Source organism: Babylonia areolata, chromosome 18 (genome assembly GCF_041734735.1).
Source record: "Babylonia areolata isolate BAREFJ2019XMU chromosome 18, ASM4173473v1, whole genome shotgun sequence".
NCBI lineage: Eukaryota > Metazoa > Mollusca > Gastropoda > Neogastropoda > Buccinidae > Babylonia > Babylonia areolata.
The window spans coordinates 46,070,272-46,084,190 of record NC_134893.1 but is presented as its reverse complement, the minus strand read 5'-3'; the positions used below and the strand labels follow the sequence as shown (position 1 = coordinate 46,084,190).

At 37.7% G+C, this 13,919-nt stretch overlaps 1 protein-coding gene across 1 annotated transcript in view; it reads right to left on the bottom strand.

Moving 5' to 3' along the window:
* The window catches only part of LOC143292252 (uncharacterized), a 106,973-nt gene that overhangs the window by 86,191 nt on the left and 6,863 nt on the right, over window positions 1-13,919 (bottom strand). Inside the window, 4 exon segments of the mRNA XM_076602439.1 lie at window positions 1,439-1,450; window positions 7,997-8,044; window positions 9,876-9,951; window positions 11,583-11,779. Coding sequence (XP_076458554.1) covers window positions 1,439-1,450; window positions 7,997-8,044; window positions 9,876-9,951; window positions 11,583-11,779 — 333 coding nt within the window.

Sequence of the window (13,919 nt, the reverse complement as noted above, 5' to 3'; positions counted from 1 at the left end):
TTTGAATTCTAAATATAAATAAATGTAACGAGTTTATTTCTGTTTATTTCTTTGCTTGACCATTATTGACATTTCTTTCTTTTTTTTTTCAAAATAAAATCTTTCTTTCCCTTATACTAAAAAAAACACACCAAAAACCACAAGCAACTCAGCAAAGAATACTGAAAAAGTAATGAATTTATATGTGAAACATGCAATAATTTTCTGATCATTTATGCCACAGTTCACTGATTAAATAGTCATATATTACCAATAATAATGGAAAACCATGCACACATGATTTTAAGCAGCAAACGCCACTAGAGTGAACTGCATTGCATACACAGCAGTGCTGGGCAGGAGTTTAAAAGTTTTCTGTTTTGTTTTGTACTGAACTTCGTTTTTTACCTTGGAAAACACTCTCTCTCTCTCTCTCTCTCTCTCTCACACACACACACACACACAAAGCCCCATGTAACAGACTAATAAGTTGTACTGTTTTGGAGAGTGTCATTAAGTAAGATACTAAAGTAGGTACATAATATACATGGGCTTGCCTACGATTTTCTATTTTTAAAAACAACAACAACAGGCCAGCCTAGAATTTTCTGTCCAAGAAAAAACCTGGAGTGGTTTCCCTTATAAGACCGCTGCAGTTGACGAAGATACCCTTACTATCTCAACTTTATGTTTGGAAATTATTAGCAATTGCAAAATAAACAACACTTCCAAGCAGCCTACAATTCCCACTGGAACATCCTTTTTTCTATTTTTCAGTCACAGGTATTCCACTAATGATATAGTGATTAAAAATCATCATGAAAAATACATCTATGCAACCATGATAGGGATCATGTATTATGAAAATGCAGACAAACAGACAATAATGCATATACGTATCATTGCATGATAATATAACTTATATAAAATGCACACACACACACACTAAGCCTGTAAATGATCTTGAAACAAACAAACAAATAAAATAAATGAATAAACGGCACTCAAGTAAAGAAACAGAAGATGACTGCTGAAAAGAAATGGGTAAAGCCATACATACAGTAAACACACACATCCAAACACACACACACTGACAGGAGAATAAAAAAAAACAAAAAAAAAACACACACACAAAAACATACACCAACACAACAACTGCACACAACAAGGGACTACAAATGATAATAAATCAACCGAAAAAAAAACCAAGAAATAATAATAATATCATCTCAAGTGAACAGAGAGGGGGTGGGGGGTGGGGGGAAGGAAAACTCACGATCTACTACATGTCTGCAGATAACATGACAAACGAAAAGTCTTGGAAGACATTGCAGTCAATAATCAGAACTGAATAATGACGATGCAGTGACGTGCGTGTATGCTTTGACAGACAGACATGTCATTAGTACGGCTGGGACCAATCAGTCACTGGAAGCCAACATCTACATATCCATCTTACCCAGGTCTCTCACTGGGGGGGAAAGCAAATAAACAACGGTTACTGTATGCTTCATTAAACCATGAGCAAACACATACACTACAGCTGTCAGCACCTTCTACATTACTTTGTCATTCTGTTTACATGTACTCAATACACACATACACAACTATGTGCATGTCCATGTGTGTGTGTACACATGCACACACAAACATACACACACACACAAAATAAATCTAATGAAATGTGACAAAGGAATTCATTTATAAATATTCCAGTATATTGCGTGGATTTTCATTTCTATACCAGCTTATTCGGCTGTTTCATCTGCTCTGCTAATGTTATTGCTTCCAGATACCTAAAGTATAAATACTGATTGAGCAACAAGCCCTACAAATATTAAAATCCACATATACACACAAGACGCACTCTAAAAGACTCATCAGAAAAAACTACCAAACAGAACACACTGTCAAATGAACCAAACTGAAGTTAATGCATATCAACTGGTAACCATCTGAGTGGTATGTTTGTATATTGACAAGTACACCTTGTTAGGCTTTAATGAACATCATAAAACACACAGTCATCATGCAATGTGTGCTCACAAATCCCACATAGGATTACAGATGATCCTTTCTTTTATTTTCATGTAATGAGGGAAAACAGACACACAAAGACACTCGTGATTAAATGAGCAATTCAAAGGAAGACCTGATTGATTAGTTGTGGACAGGGGGGACACAGCAAGTAAAGGTAGAAGTGCATGTACATCTGGGTCCGAATCTAACTTTGAAGTTCAATGTAGTGCGGGGGGTGCATGTGCATGTGCGTGTGTGTGTGCACATGCAATCATGTGTGTGTGTGTGTGCGCGCGCGCACGCGTGCGTGTGCGTGCGCGCCCCTGAGAAAAATACATTGGCCAACTGCCTGATACTGACATTTTATCACATTTTCAGTTCACAGCAGTAGTCACAAATTTTCAACTGGAACTGGCAGATATCATAATAAGACACATAAATTATCATAATCAAACATATTTTACCTGTGATATGGGTGATTTGAGACAAGTTTCAGTTTGTAATGCAAAGCCCAAAAGTTGCGGATCAAGAGAGTCAATTTATTCCCCCAAAGAACTTGCATCCAAGATCAGCTTTTAATTTCTCTTTGTATGTTCAAATGAGGGAAGAAAGATATTTAAAAGTAAGGAATGTTATCAATATGTGAAAGGTTATAAAAACATAATGGTTGTTTTTATTTTCTTTATCACCAATCTCATATGTGTTAAGGCTGCTCAGGTTTTATTTCAGGTGTGAAAATGCCAACTGTTACTTTATATCATCTATGCCCCAACATGGGTCAAAGATTTTTTTAAAACTGATTTTGATTCTTAAGTCTGTGCATGAACACATGTACAAAAGTGTGCATTTTTGCAAGTGTGAGTGCGCACACATTTATGAAAAATGGTGCACGCACCTACAAAATGCTGCAAGTAATTCTGACAAAAACCGACAACAAAAAACAAACCCCAGCTAACAGCAGAAAAAGAATGTAATCTTCCGCCGGCATAAATGAACCAGTCCAGACACAAAAAAAAAAACACCAACAAAGAAACAAGAAACCTCTGTTATGTTTCCAAAATTGTGCCACACCCCAAAAGTGTCTGGGAAGAGCAGCACACACTCAGGGATAACCTTTGCAATCAAGACATGAGCCCTTGGCCTATACAGGTCTTTTGAGGTTTGGGGGTAATATAGCCAATGTCTTGAGAGGTTGACGTATGCCAGTGCAGCAGTACCAAGGCAATTAAAAAAAAAAAAAATGCAAAGAGGCAGAAAACGCAAAGAAAAGGTTCACCCGTGAGAAGGACAGTGAGTACGCACGTGTGTGTGTGTGTGTGTGTGTGTGTGTGCGTGCACGTGCGTGTGTGATTGTGTGTGTGTGTGTGTGTGTGTGCGCGTGCGCGTGCACGTGCGTGTGTGATTGTGCACGTGCTGGCGCGTGTATGTGTGTATGTGCATCTGACACACGCAAGGACCGATCCTGAGAATTGACAGACCACCACCATCATGGCAACATACTACCAGCTGCCGATTACGGCCTTGATTTAAAAGCAAAAAGATCCAAGCATTTCTGTAATTAATGTTGACTCACAAAGGGAGTATCTGAACTATCAGGGTGCAGTCTCTCATTGTGTAAGGTCAAACAATGATCGAGACAGATTCCAAACTACACCAGGCAAAGGCCGAAAGGAACTGCCAAGACGGAGGAGGAGAAACAAGAACAACTACACTGTTGTCAACAAGACAAACATGGTGTGTGCAGTTACCTCCCTTAGACAAGTTGCCCTTTGCAAAAGAAGAAGGGCCAAAACTGTGTCTGCCCAGACTCAGAACCCCCCCGCCCCCCCCCCCTCCCCCCACCAAAATCAAAGATGCCTCAGAAAATTTCACCAAAATGATGGGGAAAGAACAAGGGCAGAATGGGTGGGACACACAGAGACTAGTTCAGGATATTATGAACCAGCAGCAAGAAAAAGAGGAGAAGATGCAGTCATACAGAAATGAGGATCCCTGAGTGAGAAACCTGCCAGAAACAGAAAAAAAACACAAAAAAAAAACTATACAAATGCTGAAGAAGAATTTTTGGTTCATTTCCTCACAACAGCACAGTTTCTGCCTGACCATTTGGAAGAAGACATTAAAAAAAAAAAAAAAAAAAAAAAGTACATGAAAACAAAAAAAAAATTAATGCTTTGTACATGACCATGATAAAACTGAAAAAGTCAGAGAGCAGCAGAGGACAAAACAGCTCAAAAACCAATCTGACCAGACAGTGCTAATGTCTGCTTGAAGAGAATGACAGAAAATGATAGAGAAGGGAACTCAGAGGTGATTTCCCTTGAGTCGTTAATTCATTTCAGTTCCATGGCATTCTTTGATAATATGCCCACATTGACATGTTGATAGGTATAAGACAGGAATACCTAGCTCTGAATGCTATTAAACCAGTGTGCACAGTTACACAGCGTAGTGTTATTATATGCCAAACACCTGTGGATTGTACTGAACAGAAAAAAAAGCTTTATTGTTTAATAAAATACTGGTGACAGGAACTGCCAGCTCTGAAGGCTACCAACAAATGAGAACAGGTACACTGTCAAGTTTTATACATGTATACCCAGAACCTGTGAATTATGCTGAGTAGAAAAGGCAGGATTTATGATTAAATATTCTAAGCTACTGGACCAAGGAGCACAGGAAAACTGTTTAGTGCTATACATATATATATATATATATTTTTTTTTTTTTTTTTATTTTTTTACAAAAAAATCTGTGAACTCTGCTCAACAGAAAGACAAGATATTTCTTTAACATAATACCAAACACCTGTGAATTTTACTGAATTGAAAAAAAGACCAGATTTCGCATTAAAAACAAACAAAAAACAACAACAAAAACCAGCCATACACTTATGGTTTTAGGGAGAGACACTGATGGTTTGGGGAAGACAGTGAAAAAAGCAAACACCATTAAAGGAGGATCGATACAGGGCACAGAAGGTGAATAATACGTAAGAATCAGAACAGAAGTGCAGAGTGTCCAGGAAGATAACCTTACATTTCACACCAGTGACGACAGGTCAAACATGATTATTTTTATGGATTAAAAAAAAAAAAAGAAAGAAAGAAAATAGGTGAAACAAACACAGTGTCACACGACTTCCAAACAAAGCTGGTCACTCACGCTCTTTATCCTTTTCTACTTCTTGCATAATTTCAGCTGGAAGCAGACAACATACAAGATTTTCCCACATGACCCCAACAGAGGTGATTATAGCTAAAGGATGTTTCCGTAACAACTACACTAAAACTACTTGGCATCTTTGTTAAGCGTTCTTGATGCTAGGATACAGGCATAGGCTTCCATATCAGCGACAGGATAGAAAGACTTGATATTTGTATTTCATTATTGCAAGCATCAACCATACTGAGTGGAACAGCGCATTACTTTTAAGTCTTAGGCAGTCTGCTCCCATCCCCTGACCAAACAAAAATAATAGCAGAAATATCTGAATCCTGGCATTGATTAGCATCCCATTACTTGCTCAGTTTATGTGTACAGTCACAGAAATGGAAAAAAACAAAACAAAACAAAACAAAAAAAACCTGTTGGTTTGATCAAAGGACCAAATGTTTGATTGTCAATCAGAAATAACACACTTGTAGGTCCTATTAATTGCCAATAAAGCATAACTGGTGAATTGATTATGGTGTCACAAATTAATGTTAAGAACTGTATACATAAACTGATATGTTACTGTATTGAAAGACCTCTTCAAACAGAAAAGACTGACTATCAAACACATCTCTTTAGAGGACTCATATGACAGAAACCAGCCTGCCCCCGTTCTCACATCAACTTTTCTGTTCATCCCCACACCAGGCATTAAAATCATTGTGTGGGGAAAAAAATGACAACTCTGGATAAATAACAAACAAAATAACATAATAAAACAAACAAACAAACAAAAAATAATAAAATATGTAAAACATATATCAGAGTCACTTCTGCAGGATCATGAAATCATCACTGAAATTCTCACTTAGCATGCCCTTTGAGAATTTAGATTAAAAAAATGTAAAAAGATTTCAAAATTACCTACAACTATCATATCAGATTTATCTGAGATTGCCAGATTATACATAATGATAATCTAAGGTCCAGAATATTTCTTTGTAAAATGAAAAAAATCAGAGAAACCTTAACAAATAAAACATGACAAAAATCAGTTATATCAATGGTAAAAACTTCCTCAATCAAAATTCTCTCTCTGAATGGAAAAGTGAACAGCTATTCCGTTGCACCACTATAAAAGTGAAGGCACGGGGGTGGGGGTGGGGTGGGGTGGGGTGGGGGTGGATAAGACCAGGAAACATGACTCTGGATTATTCACGCTACATTTATAGGTAGTGGCGTCAATTCATCAGGAATGAATGGGAAGCACTTCTGACTTCACTTGGACCTGTTGTCAGGGATTTTTTGTACATAGACCAGTAGGAGCACACATTATTATTGTTTCTCACAGCAAATAAAACCCATGCCAAATGTGAAGAAAGAAACACACAGACCGACTTATATACAATAATAAAGTAAAGAATAAAACAGAAAAAAAATAATTATAAATTAAAAAAACAATAATGAACATAAATAGGGTTTGACAAAAATAAAGTAAAAATATTCAACCATATTCAGAATTGATAAACATTAAAAAATATATAAAAAAATTAATTAAAAAAAATATAATAAGAATATTACATCAATACAACTGAAGAAATATAAAAATTAAAATAGATTATAAAAGAAATCAATTAATAAAAAAAAAAAGATACTGGAATACAAAAAAATCTATAAAAAAATTAGGGAAAATTCATCAATAATCTAGCAGTGTTGCACCCAGGCATCAGACCAAAATCCTTTTAAAACTTAAAGAAAATGTGCAGTAAATTTACCCACTGTGGGGATGGTTGGTTCAAACTGATGCCCTGGCAGTCAATTACCCACTTGCTTTCTTACACAGCAGACAACTACATATGCTTCTGGCAATTTCTGTCAGCACAACAGCAAAAAAGCATGTACAGTCTCCATACAACTGATTATGACACACAAACAAGCATAAACAGACAACAGTCTGAACTCTGACCTTATCCAAGACACCAGAAAGCTGGACAGTTATAAAAGCGAATCACTTCTGAACAACAACAACAAAAAGTTCTATGAGATCAATATTCTGTAATATTCTCCCCCTTCCCCTAAACCCTCTGTTTCAATCTGCCTCCATACATCCAATCTGCCTTCTGAATCATTTCTGTTTGAAAATGTCTGCATGGATGACTTATCGCTGATACAGAGTTCATTTGCTTTTACCCCCTTCATCATGCTTTGAGCCTTCGTATTCAGCAAGACAGCCTTCAGTGTCAAGAGGAAGAAGCTGGGCAGCATTGGGAAGAGACAGTACTGAGATCTTGTTCCAGAGTCTTGAGCCGCTTTGTCCTAACAACGAAGTACCCTGGGTGCAACACTGATGTAGTACAGTAAGTAACAACAAAACAGCTGGTTTTATTTTGAACAGGAATGGGGTGGGAGGAATGGAAGTGGTCAGGAGAAGGGGTACAAGGTAGAATCTTTCCTCCAGTTCACTGGCACCACACCTTTTTGTTCAATCTGTCAGCAGTTGCCAGCTACAGGAAAGCCATGCCAGATAATTATTTACACGTACCGTCCCCCCCCCAAAGCACTTTGTTAATTCTACACAGAGGGGTTTTCCCCAGCAAAGGACATGCAGAACTGGTAACACAGATCCCAGTTACATGAATGATCAAGAGGCGAATGTGATTAGTAAGTCTGGTGTGTTTAAGGGAATGAGCTCATGCCAATGAATGATGGGTTAGACAGAGGGACAGCACCCCTTCCAACAAGCTGAGACATTGTTTTCAGAAAAAAAGGAGGGGAGGAGTTAAGTAGGAACCAGGTGAGTCCATTCCGAAAGAGCCATGTAGAGAAAGGAATATACAGGCACCTGCTTTCTCGAAAATGGAGTCTATCATATCATTTATTCCAAGCCGATCTGGAAAAAGAAGAAGAAGAAGGGATGTGCATAAAGGAAACACTGAGTGCTGTACGTTATGACCAAATCCCTCTTCACAAGGCCACAGGTCATTCATGCACATTCATGTATTCAATACAAAGACAAGACATTGACATAACATGTATTCATAACCGTGATCATGACAATATTGAGAGAAAATCAGCAATTCTGTAGCAGACATGTGAAAGGTGGAGACAAGAGTGTAGGAGAGAGAAAGAAGAGGGTGGTGAGGTGGGGGTGATGGGGAGGGGTAGGAGGCAGAAACACAAGACAGACAGAGTGAGAGAAATATAAAGAAGAAATACAAGAGAGATGGTGAAAAAAAAGAAGAAAAAAAAGAGAGATCTGGTGCAAGCACACTGAGTAACTTTATGAGGTAGACACTGTGTGAATGCAGCGTTGCAACAAGCTATGGAAAAGATTATCCTCATATATACAAATTGTACCGAGAGGTGAAGGACATGTCCTGGAAACAAATGGAGTCCGTATAGTCCATACATCTTACGCTGTGTCACAACCTCATGAGACTGTCAACACAAATAGTTCAAGGGAACAAAATGGCTGATTATAAGCTATGCAACAACTTCAACAAATTATCAAAAGAAATAATCCAACTTGTCTGGACAATAAATTCTTAACATTACACTTCTCAGATCATCAAGAATATGTTATCTATCATCAGAAATAACTGAATCTGACAAATATATATTATTAATAAAGAACTGTTAAAAAGTACACTTCTTGATGCAAAATATGGGACAGGAGTGCATGATTTCACAAATGACCAAAATATGATTTAAAAAAAAATGTAACTCCACACTCACAAACACACACACCACTGAAATACAGCTTGAAGCTCATCTTTTACACTTAAAACTGCTTACAAATACACAATGTTTTGGGGGATCTTACAAAAACTAGAACTTAACAAAGTTCATTGCACTAGACATTATTGCAAGCAAAAAAACAAAAAACAAACAAACAAAAAAAAAGGAAAGAAATGAAAGAAAATGGCATTCAACTGCCCAATTTGCTACAACACCCTCAAAACTTTGGATAACACATAAAATGTAATAGTGGATTTGCTTTCAAACAGATTCAGTGCTCATGCAGACACATCAAACCTACAGTAATAAAATATAAAAATCAGAGTGTGACAAATTAAACACAATATGTGCATGCAACAACATTACATACACTGAGAAATAGTTTCATTAGGACAGGCATACATTTACATTTCTTTCTGGTCTGTAGAGTTTTGTAAGTTTTATCAATCAGAAAAGGGAGACAAGAACAAAAATTCCATTGCAAACTAACCTCTCCAACATCTCACTGAAGGATAAAATGGAACAATAAAGACAAACTTTCTGGCAACTAGTGTCAACAGTCTAAACTGAATGACCACAGCAAAGATGTGTGAAACTCAAAGCTGCTAACTTTTCTTTTTTTTAAGTTGCTCGCATCCATGTTATGCCAGAAATCTCATTTTCTGAGAACAACAAAGTGCACGGGTGTACACACACACAAACACACACACACACAGAGCCCTCATCCTCTAAAATTCTACTCAGAAATGTGTGCAAATCACAGCAGAGAAAACACAAAACGGATAAAACATAAAAGATAAATGAAATAAAATTATCACGAATACAAGAATAACAACACCTAATGGGTCAGAACAGATACATAGGTGCATAAATAAAAAGTGAGTATTTTTGCTATAGTTCAAGAAAATCTTATATTGGTTTGGGAAAAACAACTTCAACAAAAACAACAACAACAACAAAAAACATGTAATTATCAATTTTACCTTCTTTCTTGTCCGTTTTATGTAAACTGCGATACATCTGTTTATACCAGTCATGCTGCTTCTCTTCTTGCACATTCTGAAACAAGATGAAATCAATACTGTACGCATACTAAACACTCATAACTTAACTGCACACATAAAACATGCAATCAATATAGAATATAAATACACGTGTGTGTGTGTGTGTGTGTGTGTGTGTGTGTGTGTGTGTTGGAGTGTAACAGTTGTAGTATTGAGAGCATGTTACTTTGTGGGTTTTGTGCACTGTGTTATTACAATATCAATGATTCTGTTTTATGTTTCCACTACATTTTATGTGCTTTCTTGTTTCACTTTAGGTACTGGGTTGTAAAGCGCTTAGAGCTTGCTCATGCTTGCATTGTAGCGCTATATAAAAATAAAATATTATTATTAGTAGTATTATTATCATTATTATATCATTATATATGTACCTATCTTTCTACACAAACATTGCAATGAATATCTCCACAATGATCACTTACATCCTGAAAGCTACCCACATGTTTTAACCAGTTCTTAACCGTTCTTTCTTTCTTTCTTGTTTTGTTTTCCTTGCTGACCATTCGCACCATGTCAGAGGGCATTACTTCCCATCTGCTCATTCTGAATCCCCTGTCCACAACCATGCCCAGGTTTATCTATCACACAGTCCCAGCACCAGAGACTAGTCTCGCGGGGAAACTGTCAGGGTTGGTTCGCAATGAGACCACTCTCCACAGGAGACCCTGCACCACTGCTGAGTGATTCAGTGACAGTCGGTATGTAGGTCACCATGTTCTAAAAGCCCTCCCATGGATGACAACAATGATCCTTTATATTTGAAGCAAGATCATGAGCATCCCCACATGATTTTCTTTCCTTTTTTTTATTTTTTTTTTATATTTTTTGTTATTCTTCTTCATTTTTTAAATAATCATTTCACCATGTACCCCCCCATTTCTACTTTTTAACTTTACTTTCTGTTATCAATTGCTGCTCTCTTACTACTGCCACCTCCCTGGAGCAGTCTAAAAGCGGCAAGGCGCCCGACAAGGAGGCGAGTGTCCACAGGTTTGGTTCCAAAATATGGACTGCGATTTTCGCTACCTCCTCCACTGGTCCTTGAGTGGTGATCTGAGAGCTAGTCATTTGGGTGAGACAGTCAATCAACTGAGGACCCATGTGCAGCATGCACTTAGGGCATGAGGAAGAACCAACAACAGCAAAAGGGTTTTCGGTGGCAATGTTTGAAGAAAAAAAAAAGTACTTTCATTGGAAATCAAATACACTTCCATACAGAGAGAGAGAGAGTAGGTAAAAAGGTGCTCTCCCCAGGAAAGAGCAGCCCAAATTTTACACAAAGCAATCTGTTGTGACGACAACAACAACAACAAAAAGCAATACAATACAATAGAAAGCAACACAATACAACACAGCACAATACAATGCTGTACAATACAATAAAATACAGTACAATACAGTAGTACAATACAATACAATACAATACAGTACAATACAGAGCAATCAAATACAGTATGATATAGTACAGTATGATACAGTGCAGTGCAATACAGTGTAGCACAGCACAACACAACACCTTTTCTGAATACAGTACAACACAGAACAATAAAACACCCATCAGAACACAACGCAGCACAACACAACAAAACACAACACGACACAACACAACAACACCCACTACCCTACCTTCCTGAAGGCGAGCGGCACGCCCTCTTTGTCCACGGGCCCGATGCCGTCGTACACCACGGGCTTCTGCTCCACCTTGCGGCTGGTGGTGGTGACCTCCTGCGAGGGCGTGGCGTAGAAGGTGTCCGTGTGCTGCCTGTCCCCCTCGACGGTCACCTTCTCTCCAAGGTACTGGGCCCCGCGGGGGAGCTGGCCCTCTGCGATGGAGAACGTCGCGCCCACACACATGCTGTGTTACTGTATGTTTTTTTTGTGTTGGTTTTTTTTTTTCGGGGGATGCGGGGTTTGGGTGTGCTTTTTCTTCTTTTTCTTTTTTTTTTTTCTTTTTTTTCAGACTTGCAAGGTGAAATAGAACTAGAGTTTAACAGTTTACTATTCAATTGATGGTAATGAGTCACAATGTGAAGTTATATAGCAGTTTTTTGTAGTGTTTCTTTCTTTTTTCTTTTTTTTTTCACCCTTGCAGTGTGAAAAAAAAAGGGGCTGAAACAGTTAACCTTCAATCAATAATAATGAATAATAATGCGGATTTATCATGTCACACCTATTCTCTAAAAAGAACTCTAGGTGCTTTAAGAAATGGGTAAACACACATACACACACACACACACACACACACACACACACATGCACAATTAAGCATGACTGGACATTATGGCAATGTTTGTATTTCTAGTATGTTTCTGTTTGCCTGATTGATCTTGATGATGCTGTCACTGTGTGGTGGTGCTGGACTGTTGAACCTGCGATTTTCCATTTTACAATATTCTTCCTTCAATTTGTTTTTTTCCTTTTTAAGGGGTGTTTCTGTTCAGTTCCTTTTCTCTCATTCCCCTGCAGAAACTTTAGTGTGAACAATGGTAATGGCATTCACTTTCAAACAAATGACATCACGATCCTCTGAATATTAGACAACCTGGCACTTTCTGCAGAACTGAGAGCAAATAATGTGAATTCTGATTTTTGTTGACAAATGTCATAACATACTCCTGTACAGAAGAAAAAAACCCACCAACCTCAAATACACTTATACTTAAGTGTATAGACACATTGCTAAAAAAAAAAAAAAAAAAAAAAAAAAAATTGAACATACAAATTATCACATTCATAGGACAAAGAAATGACTGATCTATGTTAAATGTATTAGTGCTACCACTACAATAAATACTGAGCTGTAATGACCAACAAAAGCAGATGCAGAGAAAACTGTGTGATAATCAGTCTCTGGTAAACATCACAAACTTGGGCAGTGAGCATAGTCTCCACCAGACATCACATATGTCAAAACTCCTGACATGTTACACGCAAATAATTGCAGTTTGCACCTGTGGGAGGATCATGTCAAACACATACACAAGCCTGAAGGGGTAGAATATTCCCCATGTTTTAACATTTTTCATTTCCCATCAACAAGACGCTGAATTTTTCTTAAGTTATTCTTGTTTGTCATAAAATTAAAAAGACAGTGATACATGTTCATCACCAGGTGGATAAAAAAAAGGGCATAAAAATGTATTATTATTTCCCACACAACTCATGCACATGTGTGAATGAGAATGCAACTGAACACATATTATAATGATTATTATTTGCCTGAACATGTTTGGTCAAAACCCGTAACTGTTTCAATTCGACCCATCTCAAGCCAGGAGAGGAGGGAGACAGGCAGAGAGAACTCCACGGACAGTCAGATGGACAGACAGACAGACAATACACAATACACAAACTTTTGGCAGCAGCACGTGTCCAACATAAAAAGAAAACAACAAACAAATAAAATGAATGAAAAATAGAAAGATACTTTAAATGGCACCAAATGGAAATAGTTATATACAAATATACAGATTACTGAAATTCACATGCCTCTCCATTTCAGTCGCATTGCACTCCACTCCCACGCCACTCACACACACACACACACGCACGCACGCACGCAAACACCCATACTCTCTCTCTCTCTCTCACACACACACACACACACAAACACAAAGTATGCAACTACAAAGATCATAGTTCATATAAAAATAAAAAATCACCAGGATAAAAATTAAACCAAAAAGCAGCACTTCTGTAGCTCACAAAAAATAAGAGGTATCACAGTAAAGCAACTTATATTCATAGACAGACGGATAATGATAAAGACAAGCTACAGAGACAGATCAGACAGAGAGGTGGAGACAGAGACAGAGACAAAGCCAGACAGAAACAGGGACAGAGAGTCAGCTGGGACCCACAGCATGAAGCAAACCCCAGACAGATCAAGAATTCTATCCTGTCTACATTTCGCATGGTAACTTTTCAAGCCATAAATCTTCTAAACGCAAAGCATCTACAGAT